Source organism: Xenopus tropicalis, chromosome 7 (genome assembly GCF_000004195.4).
Source record: "Xenopus tropicalis strain Nigerian chromosome 7, UCB_Xtro_10.0, whole genome shotgun sequence".
NCBI classification, from domain to species: Eukaryota; Metazoa; Chordata; class Amphibia; order Anura; family Pipidae; genus Xenopus; species Xenopus tropicalis.
This window is the reverse complement of record NC_030683.2, coordinates 98665034-98689152: the sequence shown is the minus strand read 5'-3', so window position 1 is coordinate 98689152 and position 24119 is coordinate 98665034. Positions and strand designations below refer to the sequence as shown.

Sequence of the window (24119 nt, the reverse complement as noted above, 5' to 3'; positions counted from 1 at the left end):
AGTAACTACTGCCTTTCACAGATTATAGCATGTCTAGGCTGTCTGGTTACACTTTCTCTCACTGTACTTAATGTCCTTCAGCTGTATATAATTTGTGTGGGGTATCATTACACACTGCCTTGAGACCAGTTAAAGTGAAAAAAAGAAAAAAAACAAACTGACCGGCACACAACATGGGGACCTCTGCATTTATTCCTTCACATATTTGAGAAGAGTGGACATTTGCTCTCCTAGATACACCTGAAAGCCCAACTTAAAGGTCAGTTAAGGTAATATTTGCCTATATTTGTACTCGTTTTATGAGATAAAGGGTCCCTGACCAAAGATTGGACCTTCAATTGGGGTTTAAAGCAAAAAAAAACTGAATACCAATGCTTCAGGTCAATGACAGTTGTGACACATTTTTGCCTGTGTTTTGTTGAGTAAAAGGGAACCTCCACACAGTTACAGTACACAATTTAAATGTTTTACATGCAGCAATTCTCACTACTGGCAATGAAGAGGACTTTTTCAGCATTTTGTCCTCACAACAAAAAGCCTGGTGTGACATTGCCTTAACATCAGAGTAACATGTGGGAGTACATGTGCCTTGCTGTTTATGTAATTTATAATTTTCCATTCTGTCCCCTCATGTTCAAAAACATCTGCTGCCTATGTGAGAGCTAACTTTAATTATATTAACTACAGTTGTCTGCTCTAAGATTATTGCTAGTTTGTTGTGAAACCCTTTTTTTACCCCAAACAGCATTTAAACATCTCAGAAAGAAGAGCACAGTAAGGGCTAAACTCCACAGGAGATTTAGTAGGATGGTGTTGGCTCCTACAAGCTGGATGGAGTTGCATGAGTTAAAATATAATGTAACTGATACAAAAATCTGATGTTTCAATTACATGAAAGAATTGGCATCTGACACAACACGCCTGTTGGAAGGGAACGCTGCATGCTGCATCTTTATCCAATGTGATAAAATCTGATGGTGACTTTTTTCTCTCATTGAAATACATTGTCTGTCTGATGGGGATGCAGGAACAAAACACTTCATACAACTTTATCTGATCCAACATCATATTACAGCCATGGAGCTCAGATTTTGTAAGATCCTAATAAATCTCATGTTGTGTGGAGTTACATGGTTTTGCAGGACAATATGAGATAAAATCTGACCCACAAAATCTAATTAAAACAGATTCGGGCTGGGCCGGCATTTTTTCCCCAGTAGGGCCAGCCCTTGTAGGCCCCAGTTCTGCTTCTAGTCCTTCCTCCTCCTCTGATCACATCAGTAAAGAAGCTTGGGGGGCAGAGTTACACTGTGATCTTGACTTGTGGCCAAGTGGGAAATGGGGTGGAGGCCCACAAGGTGGCGGGCCCAGTGGGCCCCACATACCCCAGTCTGACACTGGACCAAAATCTCCCATCGAGTTTAGCCTTTACATTATGACACTCAGCTGGGCCCTCGCATTAGTGTGTGGAGGAAGGGAGAGGTGTTGTTGCAATACACGTCTCAAGCTGCAAATTGGGATATTAGGACACCTAATACGTTTTTTTACAATAAACACTGATTTATAAAATACACGGAGGTAGTACTCACGCAGTACAACATTGGCGTAGACGTGTATGAGTTGCAACAAAAATCATGCACAGAGCAGAACACACTAACACTATTATGGAGACATATTTGCAGTTCACCCTTTCTAAGATACCCTTTGGTGGGCTGAAAACCCTCCAGTGAAAACCTCAAGAGGCTTCTAGTCCCTTTCCAAACTGTGACCCTCTTCACTTTCGGTGAGAGCCTAATCTAAGACAGCGTTGTCTAACTGGCGGCCCACAGGCCCCCCCTTGTATGGCCCCATCCGTCTGGCTGCTGTGAGTGCTTACCTTTGTGTAAGCTTTAAATGGTACAGTATCTGTACTGAGATTTACTGCCCCTCCTGTGTTGTTCACACCTGTATACCCATGTATTGTCTTTTAAGACATGGCATTGTTCACACTTGTAAGGTACTGTATTGTTCACACCCATAAGCCCCTGTACCGCTCACACCTGTAAAGCCTGCCCTACCCTGCCTGTGTGTGCAGTACATACTCTGCCTGCTCTGTGGTGTCTGTCTGTGCCATAGTCTGCCTGCCCTATGCTGCCTGTGGGAGTTTAACTTAGTAGGGGTTTGTTCTGGGAGTTTATTAGCATTCGGAAAAGGTTATTAGGGGGTCCCTAAGGTGTGTAATTATGTGCTAGGGGTTATGGATTTAAGGGTGTGGCTTAATATGACTTAATGAACGTCTTCCACATTAATGTGGTTATGGTCGTAAAAATTCTTGTGCTAAAATAGGTGTGGATTTAAAAAAGGAGTGGTCAAAACTGGCTTCCATTATTGTCTCTCCACCACAAAGGCCAGAAAAATTCCAGCCCCCGGTACCATAGAATTTGAACAGCACTGACCTAACAAATACTTCCAATCTAGCAATCCTATGTTGAATATCAGTCCTATCTTGACTGTCTGCCTTACAATACTAGTGTGTACTATTCTAAATGCTATACCTATCACTGTATAAACCCCTTGTTCACATGGGTCCCCAAGTTTCATGAGGGATGCCTCGTTCAGGGCACTCTTGGTTACTGGGACCTTGCTCTGCAGGCTTTTCCCAGAGTCACCCAGCCGTCGGAGGCTAAGGTGGAAGAGCCATTTGCTCCCTCTCACTCACCACCTCACTGCGCCAGTAGGGCACGCTATCCCACACAGGGGCATAGGTTATAAGGACTAGGAGCCTATGTGCCGCTAAGGGGTTCCCCAAACTATTAGGGATTACCAGAGAAACTGATCCCCTCAGGGAGATTTTGAAACATTATTTCATGTTGCCATTTTGCATTAACAGTAATTAGCAACAATTAAGAATTAGTATTACCTAAACCGCCTAGTTTTAATTGGCATCTCTGGGTTTTACACAGCTGTTACAAGATCCTCTCTGCAGTAACTAGGATAAAATGAAAAAACAGCAGCACTCCAGAAATGTTGTAGAAAAAAGTGACTTTACTCAAGTGCACACAGCAGTAACTCTCTGCAGTAACTGTGACTGCCGCATTTACTATCAACGCTACAAATTAACTCCCAACCTACAGCAAAAATCAGGATCCTCCCATCTACAGACTAAGTAAAGAATCAACTTGCAACTACAGGAAATGTGCACACTCGGCGGTCGATGCGCTATGGCTTAGTGTCAGTGCTCGATTGCTTCTGCCTTAGGCGATTACTTAGCGCATGCGCAGCCCCTTCTTCTTCCTTTTCATCCGCCTCGAGTCGCCATGGCTCCTGTGGTTAGTACCGAGCTCCTCTCTTGTTGGGGCACAAAGGGTCTCTGGCATGGTTACTGACGCTTCTTGACTGTACGCATGGTTAATGGGAGTCCATCAACCGGGCCGTGGTGCAATGAGTGCTTAGATCGGCAGTTTGGGGCCAGAGAGGGAGCAACACGTTAAGCATGGGCAGTGCGGCCTGGTCTCTTCAGTGCGATCGGCCGGTTTCCCTACAGTCAGCGGGCTAGTCTATGTTGGAGGGGGGTTTCTGCCGGCAGCTGGGGGGTACTGTTGTATAAAGGGGAGCGAGTCAAGGCACACATTTAGAAGACTGGCTGCTGAAATGCTCTATGGGCGCAGTGACTGGGGCACAGGCTGGGTGCGGGAGCAGCACATTGGCTTTCACTGTCTCGGCTCTCTCTGCCGATCTCCCCTACAGAATCATTTGGCTCTGGCTGCCCGGGTTTCAGAATGGGACAGTTCGCCTTTAGATTAGCTTTGAAACTATATGCAATTGGCCTTCATTTTGTAATTTGATAGTTTCCCCGAGCAGTATTTTTTTAGTTCTGGGGCCTGTGACTGCCCCTTCAAAAAAAAAAAAAAAAAAAGACCTGGAATAATACAAAAGCTTTTGCAATTGAAGGTCATTTGAAAGTTTCTCACATTATGACATTCTGGAATATACTAAAACTTAAGGTGAACTACGCATGCAGAATGTTCATATGAGGTACAGCTGATGAGCAAGTAAATGCATTCTGCGCTGGCATGTATGCAACACACCTACGTGCTAACTGCTGTCAGTATATGGAATCTCTTATGGTATCAAAAGTACCATTCAACTGGCAAATTGGTGTAATTAAAGCAATATAACAGTCCTGCCATCTAAAAATAAGTAAATTAGGTGGCACACCTATCCAGTTTGGTCCTACCACCAAACATCCAGAGTTTCTCTTTAAAACGAAATATAAATAAAATACAAATTCCATGTGGCTGATTAGCACTCATTCCTGATGCATGCTTTAGTCTGTAGTGGTACAAACTGGGTATCCCAATGATCTAGTAGTACAGCATGTGCATTTTATATGCAGGCTACCATGTGGTTATGGGAATAATGGAAAAGCCAGTCTTGGGCTAGATAATGGGCAGCATGGATGCTATTGTGGTAGCAAAACTATGAACCACAAGCAGTCTGTCTGGGGTCTCATGGTCTGGTCACAGCCCTTCGTTGTATGTAAGAAAAAATGTTTAAAGGAGAGTAGTTTTTTGGGGTTTTTTTTAAGTTTAACATTAAGTTGCGTAGATTGCAGTCTATGTAGCAGTGATCCAACAGAAAGCTATATTGTAGGACTGAGGACTATAAATATATCTTCCTTTCATGACTGTATATAAAATGTAAGAATGGTACTGCACTGAAAAAAAAGCATTTTGCTGCTGCATACCATGACGTTCCTTAATTATTTACATACATGCATGGCATTGGTCACTTATGCCAATTATCCCTTAAACCCTGCTGCACTTTTTTCATATGAATTCATATTTGTGCCCCAGGGTCTCTTGTGCTGTAGTTTTAAGAGCACAGGAAAAAAAAATATAGAAGGAATGACATTATGGGACATAAAAATGCATTTGATGTGGCCATGTCTAATCCACTGTTTTGGGACGGCTTTAAGGAGTTGAAACCTTTTGAACTAGACTAAATATGAAGATACTAGCAAGCTTGCATATTCCTTTGACAAAATTCCAGGCATTACTTAAGTTATGTCCTTATGGCTTTTTTTATTTTGGTTTTGCAGAAGAAGACCGTAACCAAGGGTAGCAAGAAAAAGAAGCAACTGCTTAAATTCACCTTGGATTGTACTCATCCAGTGGAAGATGGCATCATGGATGCTGCTAATTTCGTAAGTTAAGCTTCCTCCATTGCACCCACAGCCTTCTCCTTTTGATGGCAGATGCATAGCCTAAAGCCCACCCAAAACTCCTCCCAAGCTACAATAAACTCCTCTGGTGCAGGAGAGGTAGAGCTGCACCGCGGCACTTTAGGTGCCATTTCTAAAGACTCTCTAAACTAAACAGGCTAAGGTGGCACTCAAATGAAAAGTTAAGCTAAAAATGTAATTCATAGTATGTTGCTGAAAGTAGTATTTTAGCAACATTCTATAGGCTTTGATGTATTTATTTTCTCCTAGTCTCATAACCCCAGCAGGTTGATAGCAGTTCTAAAGCTTACTATTCTAAAGCAGAGAGCTGCAGAACAAAGTCCAGAAAATATACAGAGCAAGCAAACTGCATGTTGTTGAAAAGTCTCCACAGATTTCAAGAGTTTGCATGCTAATTTGGATGTTTTTGTGAAGCATGTTCCCTTTAATAATTCTTGCTCTTCAAGAAATTCACTTTAAAGTGATACCGACACGAAAAAACTTTTTAAAATATGAATGTACATATAAAGTTACCTATAGGTCATGTTAATCATTTTTAACCGATAGGCTTACTTTTGTAAGTAATTGTTACTGGAAGTTCCTAAACATGACAGTTTTGCCAACCTGACTGTCCCTTTTCAGCCTGTCAGTTATAGCTTCTAATGCTAACGGACTCCTGCTGCACAAATATGGCAGCCCCCTCATAGAGGAACATAGGGGATCTGATAGGTAATATAGTATCAGGCAAATACTTTTATTTATTATAAATAGCATGCAAAGACTCTGTTGTGATATATTTAAAAAAGTTACATTTCAGGTGTCAGTATCTCTTTAAAGTTAAAGGTAAAGTTTAACCTTAGTATGGCCTATTTATAAGCTGTGTTTCGGGTTGTTCCTATTTTTTTTTCTTTTTGAATTAACTTTCCTATTTGTATCTCTTCTGTCTCAAGTGGAAAATTGTGATTTTTAATTGTTAGGGTCACTGACAGGCAGGCAACAAACAGAACATATGCAAGGCTTAAATTTTATTATTATCAAATGTTATGGTCAATCTTATTCACACCCATTCCTATTATTCTATCCTTCCAAACTGCTGCCAATGAGAGCAGAACAAAAAAAAATGAAATCCCTTAGCACAGTTAGAGAAATTGGTCTCTCTTGCTCTGTCTTAAGGTGGCCATACACATTACAATAAAAATCTTTCCTCGACCATTGCTTGCAGGAAAGATTGTTCGTCCACTCCACTAACGTTAATAGCTGAATCGTCTGATATGTGGGTAGAAACAATAGAATTCTATCCCTATCTGACTATTTCCACCTTTGGCGATCAACTAGATGACTGATATCAAAGGAGCTTGCTGATATCGGTTGCCTCGTCAACCCACCGTATACGCACCAAATATTGTGCAAAACCTCGTTTCACCTTTAAAACACAATTTTCTACACCAATTTAGTGTGTTTTTTTTCTCTGAGATGTTTGCCATTTTCATTACTAACATAACAGTGTGGTTACAGGAGCAGTTTTTGCACGACCGTATCAAAGTGAATGGCAAGGTCGGCAACTTGGGAGGAGGAGTAGTCTCTATTGAGCGAAGCAAGAGTAAAATCACTGTGTCTTCAGAGGTTCCATTTTCAAAGAGGTGAGTATTTGTTTTACCAGAAAAATACATCACTGGACTCCAGGCTTCTGAGATTAAATTGCCCCTTTAGATAGGTGATCTGATAAAAATAATTAGAAGCCAGTGTTCTTTTTCTATGAGGCTTGATTGTATTCCATACTGTAATGCACTGAATGGGGAAAAATGCAATTGTAGTGAAGCACATGTTGGCCCAAAACCCATGGGTTTACCAGTAAATAATCAGCATTGTCTATTTCTGTAGCCGTGACAAGTAGCTGTTACTAATAGCTCTGTGTATATTCACCCTTAGGGGGCTCAGGTGGATTCTGGCTGAGCTTTTCCTTCCGACCAAGTGTCCTTTTATATGCTAATTTTTAATCGAAACAGTACTCCAACCTATGGAAGGATCACACTGCCCCCAGCCCAACGTGACTGAAACAACTACAGAAGAGCCTTTATTCATGTCGGAATATTCATGTGTTGGGCTTAGTAATTATCGCTGGGCTGGGGGCAAGTGTGGGTCCCAAACATTTTGTGTGTTGCAACTTAATACTGACACTTTGCTATGGATTATTTTCCTGTTCATAATGACTACCAGTCTTTGCAGCATATCCATTTTGGTTCCGATTTGGTGCCAATGGGGAACTGGGAGAAGGGATTTATTATATTAATACATTTTCTGGGCTCCTTTTTAGGTATCTTAAGTACCTTACTAAGAAATATCTGAAGAAAAACAACCTTCGTGATTGGCTTCGTGTGGTTGCAAACAGCAAGGAAAGCTACGAGCTCAGATACTTCCAGATCAACCAGGATGAAGAGGAGGAAGAAGATGAAGATTAAACTGGGATCTGGATGGCTGTTTTTGTAAAGAAAATAAAATATTCACATACTTTAGTTTAGTGTCATTGTGTATATTTTAGCATAATATATATTTAATAAGAATCTAATGGTGTATATCCATGAGCATTTTAACTAGCAGTTGCTCCTTCCACCACAGGCAGCATTGGACATATCCTTCTATGCCGGTCTATATACCTACAGGCAAGGAGACCAAAGCTGAACTTGTGCAGAAGCTGCAAGTCACAATGGGTATATTTAATAGCTAGGTGAAATATATTCCTGATTTAATAGTACATGTATAGGACCCGTTATCCAGAATGCTCGGGACCAAGGGTATTCCGGATAAGGGGTATTTCCTTAATTTGGATCTCCATACCTTAAGTCTGCTAAAAAAAAATCAATAAAACATTACTTAAACCCAATAGGATTGTTTTGCATCCAATAAGGATTGATTATATCTTAGTTGGAATCAATTACAATGTACTGTTTTATTATTACAGAGAAAAAGGAAATCCGTTTTAAAATTCTGAATTATTTGATTGAAATGGAGTCTATGGGAGACAGGCTTTCCGTAATTCGGAGCTTTCTGGATAACGGGTTTCCGGATAAGGGGTCCGATACCTGTATTTTGTTTCCTGGGAATAATTAGATGATAAACTCTGTATTTTCCAGGATGTTGATAGCTTTATCTTCTTTTTGCTTATCTCGAGGGCAATTCCAATGAGAACTGTATTCTGTTAGGCTTGTCCCATGGTTTTCTCTGTCTCCAAGTATCTGGCTCCAGGTATTTATAAAATTAATGATGGCTGGAATTCACAATTTGAATCTGTCTGGGGGAGAACCCATGTCCAGCCCTTGCTAACATCTCTAATATCTCCTTGTGATAGACCACATCGGACACTGAGAAAACATGTTGGATAAATGCTTGCAGGTGCATCCATAAATGTAATAGAAATGTTAGAAGCTGACTCTTAAATTTTGGTGTGGGATGGTTTTGATTTAGTACCAAATGGGGGGGCTGCCCTTGTGTGGTAAATTCTGGTCAGTGCAATGTCAGTTTACTTGATGGCTCTGATTTCAGCATTGCTTGTAGCTAGAAGCAATTGTTGTAAACAGGGCTGGGTTGTAAGGGTCGGAAAGTGATAAAGGCTGTACCTTGTTTTGGCAGCAATGTAACATCTTGGTCTGTTGTGTTAAGTCTAATAGTAACAAGGCCCCAGTAATTTAGAGTGTAGCTTGTTAATTACTGGGTGATTTTGAAAAATGCACTAAGCCACAAATTTTTGATATGTACATATCTTAAACATAGTAGAGCAGTGTATTGTATGCACAGCGGATAACATATGTACATTTGTTATATAGAAAGACTAAAAATACCAGTTCCCATCTCCCCAAAGAGTTATTTTTACACAAATAGTGCTATTAAATAACCAAGTAAAAATGGGCATGTTTGATATGAGTGGTAAAACTAGCACTAAAATTAAAACAATTTAATGGCGCCACACAAAAAAAAATGAAAAAAAAATACAGCCATAGAAAATACAAATCACCAGTGGGAACACAATACTGATCCTGATGTTTGGCTTCTGTTTGGTGAGCAAAAGTGTGCGTATAAGCTCAGGGCAAGGTTATTAGATCCTTTACCAATCTGTGTTACAAGTTAGATCAAATAGAAAAACCTCTACCTGCAACTGCCTCATGATGCATTTCAATTAATGATTCCAATTATTGAGAAGCTTATGCTAACTAGTTCATTGGAACGGTCATGATTACTGAACAAAGTTTGTGTGTAGAGTGAAGGAAATGCAATTTCATCTGGCAGCAATTTTATTTTAAAGTTATTTGTAAATGTAAATTGCAAGTGAAATCAGTAACTGCCTGTCCTTTGTAATTCACTGCATTGTGAATCTTGACTACACATACCATTGAAACAGGGCAGCAGAAATCATTTCTCCTCCACATAAAGGTGGCCATGCGCTGTAAAATCCGCTTTTTAGGTGAGGTCGACAAACCAGCGGATCTTCTGATATGCCCATGCAGGCTCCATCGGACCGACGACTGCATTGACGATCCGATGTGGCCCCCAATCTATGGAAAATCAAACCTGCCTGATCGAGATCTGCCCAATTTTAGGCCTGTCGGGGGTGTCCATACATGGACAAATAAGCTGCAGAATCAGTCTAAAGGACCTCAATATCTGCCCGTGTATGGCCACCTTAAGACTCCAGTTCCTTAAAATGTATGTTCCATTATTAACAGATGTGTAAAAGAACATAAGTGTGCGAGGAGTCTTTGCTGGAGTGAAGTTGTCTCGTGCATCATTTTCAGTGGAGCAGTGCAGACAATAGCAAAAGTCAGGCATATACTGCTTTCAGTAGCAATCCCAGCTAAAATAACTACAATCGTAATGTATATTGCTGTTGTAGAATCTTTTAGTTATGCAAAATTGTACTAGGGTTTATTTCTCCTTTAACATATGAAAGGCGTACTATTTCTGTAAAGATTTGTGGGGCTATAAATATAGGAAGTAATAATAATGTGATATTTTCTGTCCTAGTGGAGGTTTACGATCGGTAATCACGTCGGAGCTTTGATATGCTGCTTTAGTGAGCTGATGTATGTGTTCCAATTATTGGTAACTGTGATCACTATGCTTGTTGTATATTTATACCTCTTGTACATGTGTGGCAGAAGTTCTCAACTCAAACATGTTTTAAAAACCTCAGAGTACCACAGATAGCTGAAGGGGTTGAATTAAGGACTGATCTGCACATACTTTAGTGTGTGACACTGGGAAGCAGAGTGACATGAACTATTAGGCCCCTTGTTGTGCACTGTGGCATGTACAGAATGCAGAATATCATAAGAGACCAGTGTCCAAGCTGGTACCTCAGAGTTCTTCTGCCAAACTCCTACACCTTAGCAATCGCTCTTCTCTGACATACCGTCTCTACATTGGCACACATTCATTGCACTACATGCATTCAAGACCTTGCCACAGTTGTACCCCATCTCTGGAATTTACTTTCGTGTTCCCTTTTTTTTTTTTTTTTTTTTAATAAAACCTACCATATCTATAGTAAAACCTCAACAAATTCATATCTTGTGATGTCACTGACCAGTAAATGTCGGATAATGCTTTTCACTGACTTAACTTTCCTTACTTCAGTTTCTGGTGGTGGTACCAGATTTGTTATATTAGCTCTGTAAAAATGGATAATACAGGGTATCTTGAAAACTTGGGAAAAAATTATGTAAATTGTGGTCAGACCAGCAATTTTTCTTGATTTTATTTTGTGCGTTTACACTTCCTTTAAGCTCGCCATACATTAACTATAAACACTTGCTCAACAAATGTGTCTGTGTGTGCGAGAGAGGTTATTACCAACAGGAAAGGGCAAGTACACTTCTTTGCAATCACATTTGGATTGATACCAGTTGTATGTGACCAGATCCCAAGCTAGGCCTGCTGGTTAAGTAATTGGATGATATGAAAAAATGGCCCTTAAGGCCATACATGCTAAGAGCATGGTCGCCAAACGAGGTGATCTTCACACGATATGTCCACTTAAGGTGGGCAATAGGCTAATTAAAATAGCGGGTATATAGGCTGTCTTATTGAGGGCTACATCAATGAGCCAATGTGGTCCCTGATCCGATGGGAAAATCAAACCTGCCTGATCAAGATCTGTACAATTTTAGGGTATGCCCATAAACGGGCAGATAAGCTGCTGAATCAGCAGCTGAAATCTGCCTGTCCATGGCCACCTTAAAACACTAGCGTTACAGGATGCTTTCCACTGCACAGGAATGCAGGAGTTAAGTAGGAACTTCTGCTTCCGAACCAAAATGTGTTAGAGCCCCACACACACACAAACCCCTAATATACCATTCACTGTAATCTGTTCCTTCAAAATGTATGAATAAATACTATATTTATATGCTGCAATCCAGCTGCAAAACAGTTCTTTTCTTTCTGCGTCATTTGAAATCCTGGCAGGGAGGAGGGACTAAAACATGGATGTTACAAATTGTAACAACTTCTCCACAGCTTACAGACAGCATGCAGGGACTTCATAACCCACAATGCATAGCACTGATGTTACTTTTCTTTTTGACATCACGTGCAGGGAATTGTGGGATTTTGTTACATTTTTTTTTTGTCTCAGCCAGAACAGCAGGAGAACCGGGGGCCAGGCTTAGGTAACTGTTCCAAACCATATTATTACATCAAAAATCATAAAAAGGCTGTGTATATTTTAACTTTTCAAAAAGCTTAAGTTGTGTTTGGGTGAAGTCCCCCTTTAGCAGAGCCCATTCATTTCTATGTAGGTTGTACTTGTGCGGTTTCTCTGAACCTTCAAACACAGGTGAGATGCAACTTGCAGCATTTAGTGTTTGCCACTTAGTGTGACCCCGAGTACAACCTACATGAAATATAATGGGCTCCGTTAACTACAAGTGTTCCCATGCTGTGGAACATATCAAAATATCTGTATGTAAGGGCCCTACACTTTCTTACCTCAGAAAATCTGCAAGCTGATTTATATCAGTGGAGTAAGTAATGACTTTGCCAAGACTACCAGACACTACAAATTGTCCTCTGCTAAAAATACTTTATTTTGATGCCTGTGTCACATTAAGTGTTACGCTGTGCATTTAATCTAGGAATATTTGTTCCATTATTCTTTAAAACGCACTTTCTTTAGAAAAACTGACATTTTGGTCTCTAATTTCGAGTATTTTCTAACTAGGTTCCCTCAGTTTGCCTTAGGCAACAGAAAAACTGGCAAAAGACAGGATCTGTCTCCAGACATTTCAGTCTCTTTCAGTCCAATTTTTTTTATCAAAGCTGCAGATAAAATGTCACTTACTTGAGAACAATATGATAGTAAAATTATTCTTGGATAACTATACACACACAAACAGTTGTGATTGGGTGTATACAATATTTTCTGCTCAGCACTAGGGACTATATGGTAAATTTGGAATTAGAAGGAACATATTGATCTGTGTTTTCTCTTGTGCTATGTGATCATCATGAAGACTGGCATGACCCTTTGTGGTACAAGGCACCAGGATATTATAGAAAAACCAGCTAGTTTTACTCTTTCAAGAGCTGCCTACTATGGGAATAAGAGCTACTATATCACAATACAGAACCACCTTGCCCTGTGAAGCAATATCTTAATTTAATATACAGGTCTAACTTGGGCAATGGAGCACCAACTTACCTTGGGTAAACAGGTCAGTATGGTGACCCACCATACATCTAAAAAAAAAATGAATCAGTCCAAGGAGCACGGTTTCACTGGTTAGCACTTGTTATAAACCATGCATTTGATCTAGCCCCTATGCCACCTATGTCCCACCCCTGATTGTGCTCCCTGCCTCACTGCCTTTGAGGAGTTTGTGTGATGGATAAGTGCAGTTAATGTTGATTTAGGGGCAAATTACTGACAGCAGGTGATTGGCTACTTTACTGCAGGTGGCCGAGTGAGTTGTCATGTTTCCTCTTGTATATTCCATTAAATATCAATATCATTTATGCAGAGGTATATTATATTTGACATCCTTTCCAATGCAGCTAAAATAAAATGTGTGTTCTTAATTTTGTAGTGTTGTATTGAAAGCGGTGCTTTAGCGTGTAGCAGAAGCCTGAACATCAAGGACTCCATTACTGCATATGCACTATATTATAGGGAATGGCTCCAGGCTTTTCACAGAACATTGCTAAGGTTAAAACATGTCACTGCATTTACAAACACAATAAAAAATGTTAGGGAACTGTTCCGGCAGCAAGCTCTGGGTTGGAAGAAAATGCTTAAATTTCTCCTATGAACGCTTGGTATCCCTTTGATTTAGAATTATTCAGTACCTCATATCCATTGCAGAGCTAATAAGATTTAGGCTTGGAAGTAGTTGAATCCAAAGTTATTTCTTGCAGTGAAACCACAGCAATCTGATACTAGGAGCAAGTTTTGGCTCAATATATTTTCTGCAATACTTTGTTTTCAGAAAAATATCAAATGAAGTAAATATACTTTAATTTATACACTGATAGCTGTATAACGAGACTAGACTCCTGCTAACACTTACAGGTAGCTGTTATACAAATGACAAGGCAGGAACATTTAAACACATGTAATATTTAGTGAATAATGTACCATCTATTGAAAAACATAAGGATATCATACTGTAAGTCACCAGCACTATTTAGGTCAGTTGTCGTCCATTGGAATCATCTAACAGAAGCCTGCAATCTTTCTTTTACCTATGAGCATTATTCATATTTAGAAAAAAGTTAGCAAGTTGCTGGCCAATTACACATTTCATGGGCTATTTGTTTGCCCCATGTGGGCCTCTAGGAGGCAGCTTGTCTGACCATGTATGCTGCACTCCAATGGGCCAGATATTGATTAAACAGGGTTAAAAATGTCGGAGTGATGACCACATCAGCTCGTTGATTTGGTAGTCGCCCTGACGGCCCTGTCTTTGTGTTCTGATCATTTATCCCTATGGCTAAACGATCAGATCAGTCTCATAGTGCCCACCTCAAGGTGGACAAGTCAGGGAAATCATTTGTTTTGCTGCATGAATCCATATCAGAGGCAAAACAATCCTATTTGCCTTATTTAATGTTTAAAACATAAGTGCGCGTGAGTACAGTTGTGCATGCCCCCCTCTTGTGCTTTCACTGCACTGCTATTGCACCTTTAATAACACGCAAGGTCACCAGTTAATTTAAATGTCATGTCAGAAAAAAGAAACTGGTACCCATGGGAAAAACATTTGCATTTGATAATAAAGGTATAATATTTGTGCTTGTGAAACACAATACTGGCAGTGGAGCTTAAATTTACCAGCAGGCATGTCTATTTTAGGCATCTCTGACAGAAGGATTAGGATATTAGCCAAGGACCAAGACAATTGGCATGTCGTGCTTTATTCTTTACTTTCATTCTGCTGATCTCCAAATTGAATATGGATTTTGTTAGCTGTAAATTGGAGCCTATAGAGAAAAACAAATTTTTAAATGCTCTTTTTTCATTCAATAAAAGGAATAATTACTCTCCATTAATTTTGCTGTGGTTTCTTAGATCAGTTGTGGTGTTAATAGTAGTAATGAGAATTTATAGACAGTTGCTGTGATGTGGTAACTGGTAATTTTATATATGCAGAGAATCTATCCATTTGGCACATTTTTACATTGGTGCAAGTTACCCCTCCTCCCCGGTGCCCAATATTTTATGTTATAGTCAGTGTGTCCTGACTAAGGGGACCTGCCTGTTGCACTATTTTCTTGTACAGTATAAGGTTGCTCTAGCACATAGGGTTGCCACCCAGCCGGTATGTGAAGGTATTAAATTATACAGGCAATATATTTACGGTAAATATATAAAGGCGGCAACCCTACCTATAGATCCCTACCTTCCCTGACCCTCTCTATGGCAATCAACACCTTTTAAGTCCCACCTCTGCCCTGTCCATTCCTCCCCCGCCCATTTCCTCTACAACTCCAACAGTGTAGTTGAGAGGGGGAACCATGCTCCTCTGCGATAAGCACATTCTCAAAGTATTTTCTGTGTATGTGCCAGTCAAGCAGGGGTGGGGGCAGTGGGCCTGGGCAGCTATAAATAGAGTGCTGCTTGTTATCATGAAATATGGTTGTATACATACATTCATTCATGTATACATACATTCTGATTTTTTTAAAACTAGAACACTATGGCTGATTTCAGACAAGATAGAAAAAGCCCCAGCAGAGAAAACCCAAATCCACCCCTTATTTGCCTTTTGTTCTGTCAGCATTTATAGAAGCTGCATCTGATATCATTTTCCACAGAGGGATATATTTGTCCTGAAAATGATCAAATGTGCATTTTTAGGACAAAATCCACCCAGGGCAGGTGGAAGTTTTTCAAAACATTTAAAATGTATATCTTCATAGACTTACTTCACTCTGACTCTGCCAGTATACTCACAATCTGACATGCAGGGCCGCTGCTGGCCAAATGGGTGCCCTAAGCAGAAATTTACTTTTGTGCCCCCTCCCCCAAATATTAAGGAAGTGCCCCCATACACAGTGCCCCCATACACAGTGCCCCAATTTCCCCCATAAACAGTGCCCCCAATTGCCCCATAGACAGAACCCCCCATAGACAGTAGCCCCCACACACAGTGCCCCCAATAAAAAGTTCCCCCATACACAGTGCCCCAATTGCCCACACACAGTGCCCCCAATAGAAAATGCCCCCATACACAGTGCCCCAATTGCCCCCATAAACACTGCCCCCAAGTGCCCCCAATAGAAAGTTCCCCCATACACAGTGCCCCATTTTCCCCCATAAACAGTGCCCCAATAGAAAGTGCCCCCAATAGAAGTGCCCCCATACACAGTGCCCCAATTGCCCCCATAAACAGTGCCCCCAATAGAAAGTGCCCCTATTGCCCCCATAAACAGTGCCCCAAATAGAAAGTGCACCAATACACGGTGCCCCAATTCCCCCCATAAACAGTGCCCCCAATAGAAAGTGCACCAATACACGGTGCCCCAATTGCCCCCATAAACAGTGCCCCCAATAGAAAGTCCCCCCATACACAGTTCCCTCAATTGCCCCCATAAACAGTTCCCCCATACACAGTGCCCCAATTGCCCCCATAAACAGTACCCCCCATAGACAGTAGCCCCCACACACAGTGCCCCCAATTGCCCCCATAGAAAGTACCCCAACAGACCAAGTCTTCGTCAGCAGCTCCTTCTCCCTTATGCCGCGGCAACAGGCACTTCTATAAGGTTGCGCCTCGTCGCTGATGTGTGATGTCATACCTTATAAAAGGGCCTGTCGCTGCCACATAAGAGAGAAGGAGCTGCTGACGAAGACTTGGTATGTTGGTGTGCAGAGTGCGCACTCTGCGTAGGGAGCGGCGGTACTGGGTGCCCCCCTGGGAGTTGGTGCCCTACGCAGAGTGCGTACTCTGCGTAGGGAGCGGCGGTACTGGGTCTGTGTGTGTGTGTATGCTGTTTGCAGATTTAAATGTGATTATGTATCAGAGGGAAAATGGCCACCGGGTGAAAGCTGCTATTTGCTTTAGGAAAATGTGATGGTGCTGGCAAGCGACGGGATATATGCAGTACAAATAATGCCATTTGGGCGGGGGAGACATGCCCAACTGATATACTTTGTAGGCAAATGTAGGCTTTACATGTCCTTTAAGCATTAAAAATATAAATGAATGAAAATGAACATGGACTAAACCCAGGTCTGGATTGGGATTCAAAATAGGCCCTGCCATATCAAGTACACAGAGGTCCAAACAGCACAATAAATAGTGGCAGACTGTGTAGCAGCCCCTCTGGCATTTGCCAGAATCCACAGATTGCCAGTCCGGGCCTGACTGAACCAACTGTACTGGGAAATCTTTGTACATGGTTAGAAAGTGTTTCAGGTTAAAACAAGTGAATTAAGAAAATCCAAACTAACTTCTCGATGAAGATAAAACAGAAATAAAAGCTGAAGCCATCTCTAATGGAAAGAAATGTCTTTCCTATCTCAAAAAAAATGTATTGGTACTTGGACTAGTACCTTTGTGTGCTGTACTAAAGATATTAAAGGGAATCTAAAAACTGTTGCTCAACCACAACTTACTCACCACCACTCCTCAGCCATTAAAATGCTAAATATTATTCCAGTAAGAATTCCCCTGATCTGTGTGACCCTGGCTCCATGGCGTTTGTACCTGCAATTGATTTTAAAAGCTTTTCTGCCACCGAACAAATCAGTCCTTTATCCCCCATGTCAGATTCCAGTGTAATATAATGAAGCCACAATAATCTTTGTATGTAAGATAACAGCAAGGTGCCCAACACGGTGCTGGGAATCAGCAATCTCATTGGTGAATTCTCTTGCACTCCCTTTTTGGTCAGTAAAATGCTCACTGGTGAGTTTTGTTTTATCTGTAATTATGTTTTTGGAGAACTAGAGGGTACAGTGGGACAGTTTTCTGGATGGTTACTAAGACCTAAAAAAGATTTAAGATTTTTTTAAACGTAACGTAATGTAAAGTGCCTTCAGTCAATTTTTAAATAAGTTCCCCACTAAGTAAGTTTGATACTGAATAACAGCATCCAAAGTATATTTTTTAAACTTTTGAAAGCATCTGCCGATACAACCACTAGAGGTAAAGAAATCTACAACTTCACTCTTTCAGCTTTCTAAATCTATTGTAGGAGATGTAAATCTATTATAGAGTTTGTAAAATATTTACATTTTCCTGCGTGTTATTTAATAGTGACATAATAATAGGAGCAAACTTTTACCAAAACAAGCCAATCAGCATTCAGTGTCTGTTCTTTAAACAGTTTCATTGGTTGTAATTGGTTACTGAACCTTGAGCAAAGATGGGGCCGGTTATTACTTTACCCCAGTATCAAATCTCAGCTATCAATTACCAGCTTTGCAAATCTATTGGAGGATATGTAAATCTGTTGTAGAGGATATAAAATATTTACCTTCTCCTGCATTCCAGGAAGTCACATGGAGGTAACCTATTCTGTATGGGAGGTAGGTATTCCCATTGGCCCATGGGTATCATGGCTATTCCCTAGTTCTCTATCCTTTAAAAGGGGAGGAAATCCATAATTTTTTTTCATCTGAGCAACTCCTCATTAGCAGGTATGTGGATTTAATGGAGGGCCTGAGGCAAGAAGAGGTCTCAGTAGCTGAGAAGATGCTTTCAACCCTTAATGAACATTAATGAAATTCAGTAAACAAGGATCCCCTGAATGAGGATAAACAAGTGATTGGCAAACTTCTTTATGTAACACTCTAGGAGTGTGAGTAAGGAGTAACTAGAAAGAAGATTTTCTGATCCGCCAATGAGGAGCAATGTGGGGTTATTAATCCCCAGGTGACACCTGCCAAGTGTGGGGACCAGAGTGGAAAGGGACCAAGGCTAATGTTATTATCCATGAAAGACACATGCTGATGGGATCCAGTACATTAAGGAGAACATTTATAATTGCACAAGCCTTTCGGCTGGAGAAATCATAAAGGAAACCCCACATGAGTTAAGGAACTAAAGGTTTCAAACAATAGAAAGTCTGGTGCTTAAAAGCTGCTGAAGATTTCCTTATTTAAGAAAGTTGCTCGGCGAAAAAAAACAAAAAACGAATGAGGTGTTTTTGCCCAAAACCCTGTGTTAGCCGAAAGGCTTGAGCAATCCTAAATGTGCACTTTAGTTGATTTTTTCTTCTACCCCAACAGAATATTGGTGTGTATTGAATTTTATTGGTTTGATGCCAGGGTCCCAGTCACTGGGTGACTATGTTACAAGTTTAGAAAAGTGGGTGGGGCCAACAACAGCCAATGAGATTTCACCTAAAGATTTCATATGTTTATGAAAGAGCATAAAATGGCCCTGCGAGGCAGGGAATGTCTGGACGACAGAATCATTGATGCAGCTCAGTCCTTGCTGAAAATCCAGTTTGGGGCAGAGGGGCTTCAAAGCTGCCTCCTTTCCCAAATTGGATTTCATGCAGTTAAAGGACCATCAGTACAGATTCATTATGACAGTGTAGAGAGACATTGGTTGACAAGCTGCTTTAAAATGGATCATGTGTAGATTGCAGACAGAGCTGTGACTAAACGCCATTGCACCTTACTGAGGAAGCAAATAAATGAATGCTATAGTGAACTAGTGAATGATCCTGAAGGAACTATGGAAATACTTGATGTTGATGAACAAGAAAACACTCATGACTGTGGGGTTTATGCTATTGCTAATGCATTTGAGTTCCTGTCTGGCGGAACCCCCATCTGCAAGTACGAGAGCAAGAAAATGAGAAGACATCTCATTGGTTGCTTTGAGAGAAGGAAGTTTACTGAATTTCCTAAAAAAGTAGACACCTGTGTGGTTGAATTGGAACCCAAAGTAAACATTACATGGCTGGATAGAAAATGAGCTGAAACCTAATGAATCAGCTTCTGAATCTAATCTGCCAAAAGATACGTTACTTCTACTAATTCAAAAAAGGAAGGCAATATCATAGGAAAGGCCAGCCAAACGATATATTCTCCCAGTTACCCTCTAATATTCCAGTTGAAGGAAGAAGAGGAAGAAGTCTGGGAGATAAACTGTTGGGAGGGAGAGGAAGCGGACATATAAAGGCTGGTGAACAGACTGACTTTCCTAAACATTTAGCAAATGCTACAATAAAAATGAGAATATATGGATTACTAGTAAATGTGTAACTTTTGTCTTTACTAAGGAAGTGTAATGTGCCTCCTTTTAGTAGTAGTAGTAGTACCACTTTGCTTTATGGCTGAGATTAACTATTTTCTACCATTTTGAGGTTCTACTTGTGTTTTTAATAATTCCCAGCAGTAAGAAAGATAGGAAAGGGTTATTTTATCACTCTACTCTAAGAATGCTAGCAATAATGCAACAAACAGAAAGCACAAATGCCCACACAGAATTAGTCCTGAATGTGTGTTTGTAGAAGTTGCCACACTGGTTGCTGTGATGTAGAAAATGATTCCCATAGACTTGACTAAATTGGAATCTAGCGGGCAATTTTGAAAAACATTGCAGATATTAGTCAGTTACATTTGAACATCGAATCTCTCGTGTGGGTTACCAGTGTTTAATCATCTAAAAGAAAAGCTCAAGGGCTTTGGCTGCTGGGGCCTTGATATTAGGTTATCTGGGGGCCCTTGGTGAACCAGTCAAAATTAATGTACAACTGAAAATTGCTTAGAATTATATTTTCTTCATGCAATTTATGAAAATGTTTGTGCTATTTCAATATTGCAACCTATTGAGATTACTGTGCAGTTTGCTTGTCAATATTATTTGGTAATAAAGCTTAATATAGTGCTGTTTAGATGTCCAGTCAAATGCATGAAGGATTCTTGTTGGAGCACTGCAGTTTTGCCCTAGTACACAGTGACAGTTAAAACACCCCCGTATGCCATAGGCACATAGATTTTAATTATATCATATAATCTCCATTTGTTACTGTATTTACATAGCTGCCGATAATAATCTTAGCATATGATATTATTGGTTTGGGTGGCAAGCTATGCTCTGTGCTGCCTGGGCAGGTGTATGGGGTCTCAACAGGCTGGAAGAGTTAGGAGAGAATGTTGAATTATATTGGAACTGGCTAATACAGCAGGAATTCAGCAAATGAACGAAGCTGTCAGACTTCCGTAGGCATGACTTGCGCCTCTGCCCTTTAAGGGCTCTGGCACACGGGGAGATTAGTCGCCCGCGGCAAAACTCCCTGTTCGCGGCCGACTAATCTCCCCGAGTTGCCTTCCCCCTGCCATCCCACCGGCGAACATGTAAGTCGCCGGTGGGATGGCAGACGCGGCGGGCGATTTCGGGAAATCGCCGAAAAAGCCTCGCGAGTCTTTTTCATCGATTTGCACGAAATCGCGCCGCGGCGTCTGCCATCCCACCGCCGACTTACATGTTCGCCGGTGGGATGGCAGGGGGAAGGCAACTCGGGGAGATTAGTCGCCCGCGAACAGGGAGTTTTGCCGCGGGCGACTAATCTCCCCGTGTGCCAGAGCCCTTACAAAGGTTACCTTGGTGGCAATAGCCTTCCATTACTTCCCCAAACACAACAGTATATACAGAAAAAGTGCATCCAGTCAAGGAGACCCATGTCTGCACTTTATTTTCAATGCTACTAGCAAAACTATATCTAGAATCTGCTGATATTCACCAATTTCCAAGGATTCAGGCAGGGTAGCATAAATGGTCGGGTATAATTGCTTTCAGAGATGGATGTGTCCACTTTGTTGTATTATCCAATATCTTAGAGATAAAATAGTATTAATATAGGCCACCCAATGGTGTAACTGCCTGGTGTACAGAGGGTGTGAATGCACCAGGGCTCCCTACCAAGAGGTTTCAAGGCCCTCTGGGACTTCTAGGAGCACACAATGTGAAGATCTCAACTTGGGAAGGTGATGCAAAGGGGAGAAAGTCGTGAAGAATTGGCACTGGGGTCCTTTGGTCTATAGTCACCCATAGAGCAATGGAATTATTATGGTGAATAAGTGTATCAAATGTAATTTAATAGCAAGGTACATGTGCTGTGTAGGGATACTTCTAAAAGCAGCACTAGGCTAGATTTGTATGTAGGTTCTTATTGTATACATGTATCTATTCTAATTGCTATGGCACAGGGGCTGTTTGATTGCTGCAATTGAGCAGCAGTATTCAAAAGTAATAGAGGTAGAAAACTGCACTCAGATAATAGAGCTCATATAAACAGGGTTCAATAATAATTAATATGCAAGGAATAAACAATTACATATGAAAAGATACAAGGCCCATTAACTCCTTGTGGTAACAGAAACAGTTTGGCACATATCAGAGTATAACTACATAAAAATAGTGCAGCTTTAACAGATCTGTCTCCTCCTGTGGGTTACAAGGTATATTGGCACGTGAAATATCCATCGCGTCTAAATTATCGCGTCTTATCGCACGATTCACTATAAGCACACTTGCGCTATTTTATGCGCGATATTGCATGCGTTATTTAACTCGCGAAGACTATTTCCATGCGGTATTTGATGGTACATGGGCTAAATAACGCACGCGAATAGTCACCGCATATAAATAGTAGCTTAGAAATAGTGTATATAAATTGTCGCCACATATAAATGGTAGCATATAAATTGTTGCCCGCGACTAATATTTTTTGACGCCTGTGTCAATTTTTGGACGTGCAGTGAATTTTTGCGTGTCAAATTTTTTCATGCGTTTTGCCATTGGCAGATTGTTTTGCGAAACGCATGAAAAAATTTGCTGCGGAAAAATTTGCTGCACGTCCAAAAATTTGCTGCGAATCCATGCCTGGCGAAACATTTCATCACTTGTAGCCGCATATAAATAGTCGTGCGAATAAACGCATGCCATGTTAGCCATACACGCCAATACTTGCGGAAAATTACTGTATTAAAAATGACCATTTCGCTGCAAACTGGCGGCTGCATCACTCTAGGGGAAACACATACTTGAACAAATAACACTGCAAAGTCCATATTTTATTGCCAAAAGCTCATTAACTGTACTTTTCTATAATTATCGCCTGCCTGAAGTAGGTGTTAATTTTCGCATAGCCTAATGCGATATTTAGCGCGCCTTACTGTTTGTGAATCATGCGATCGTATTCTTTTCTGTGTGCTATTTAACGCATGCGTTAAAACTAACGCATGCGGTCGCGCGAAAAATAACGCATGCAATATGGCGACTTAACGCATGCGATAATACTATAGTGAATCGCGCACTAATTATCACGTCTAATTTAACGCAAAAAAGAGTGCGATAAAATTTATCGCACTTTAGTGAATCAGCCCTACAATCTCTGACATTCTGTGGTTACATGGCAAATTAGACCAACAAGTTGATTTTACTATTGGTCTCTGGTATATAATTATTGCATCTAAACCAAAACACAGAACATCATGTTACTGAGAAAGCCACAAAACTGACATAACAACCCAATTTGAAAGTTGCTGAAACTAAAAATAATATTTATTGCTATAAAGAAGAAGAAAATACTTTATTCCAACTATACATGGCAGTATTAAAGGACATGTAAACCCCACACCCAAAAATTTAATTAGTGAACAGCCTCTTTGAAATCTTTCAATACCTGCCACACTGGTTGTCCAGGGGTTAATAGTAAGGCAGCAACATCTCCTTAATCACTTAGATTTCCTTCTCCTGTAACCCACTTAGCCCCCTCCCTCAGGGATTTGCTTTGGCTGTTGGCTTGTGGGCATGCTCAGTTGTTCTAAGCTCAGATTACTAAACACGCCCTCCAGTCTAGCAGACAGTGAAGAGATGGCATTGCTGGTTCCCATAGAAACTCAGCTCTAGCTGTCTGCTTCAATTTTTTTCTCCCAACCAACTCTACTGCGCTCAGCTCAAACAAAGCAGAACTTTTATCAAACAGTTCTGCCTGTGTGAGTCTGTATTCTTTATGAAATGTATGCTGAATAGGGGTCTGTGCAGGGCCGCTGCTGGCCAAATGGGTGCCCTAAGCAGAAATTTACTTTTGTGCCCCCTCCCCCAAATATTACGGAAGTGCCCCCAATAGAAAGTGCCCCCATATACAGTGCCCCAATTGCCCCCATACACAGTGCCCCAATTGCCCCATAGACAGAACCCCCCATAGACAGTAGCCCCCACACGCAGTGCCCCCAATAGAAAGTTCCCCCATACACAGTGCCCCAATTGCCCCCACAAGTGCCCCCCAATTGCCCCATAGACAGTACCCCCCCATAGACAGTAGCCCCCACACACTGTGCCCCCAATAGAAAGTGCTGCCATACACAGTGCCCCAATTGCCCCCATAAACACTGCCCCCAAGTGCCCCCAATAGAAAGTGCCCCCATACACAGTGCCCCAATTTCCCCCATAAACAGTGC

General features: G+C 41.0%; 1 protein-coding gene across 1 annotated transcript; it reads left to right on the top strand.

Moving 5' to 3' along the window:
- The first annotated feature begins 3289 nt into the window (after positions 1–3289).
- rpl22 (ribosomal protein L22) lies at positions 3290–7716 on the top strand. The gene is made up of 4 exons (NM_001016655.2): positions 3290–3308; positions 5081–5185; positions 6719–6843; positions 7518–7716. The coding sequence occupies exons 1-4, from the start codon at positions 3297–3299 to the stop codon at positions 7660–7662; spliced, it is 387 nt and encodes a 128-aa protein (NP_001016655.1). The 5' UTR covers positions 3290–3296; the 3' UTR covers positions 7663–7716.
- Positions 7717–24119: the final 16403 nt, after the last annotated feature.

Excerpts from the sequence above, each read along its gene's own strand:
- rpl22 (NM_001016655.2), top strand. Across the intron at positions 5,186-6,718 it reads TCATGGATGCTGCTAATTTC|GAGCAGTTTTTGCACGACCG; the intron begins GTAAGTTAAGCT and ends GTGTGGTTACAG. Across the intron at positions 6,844-7,517 it reads GAGGTTCCATTTTCAAAGAG|GTATCTTAAGTACCTTACTA; the intron begins GTGAGTATTTGT and ends GCTCCTTTTTAG.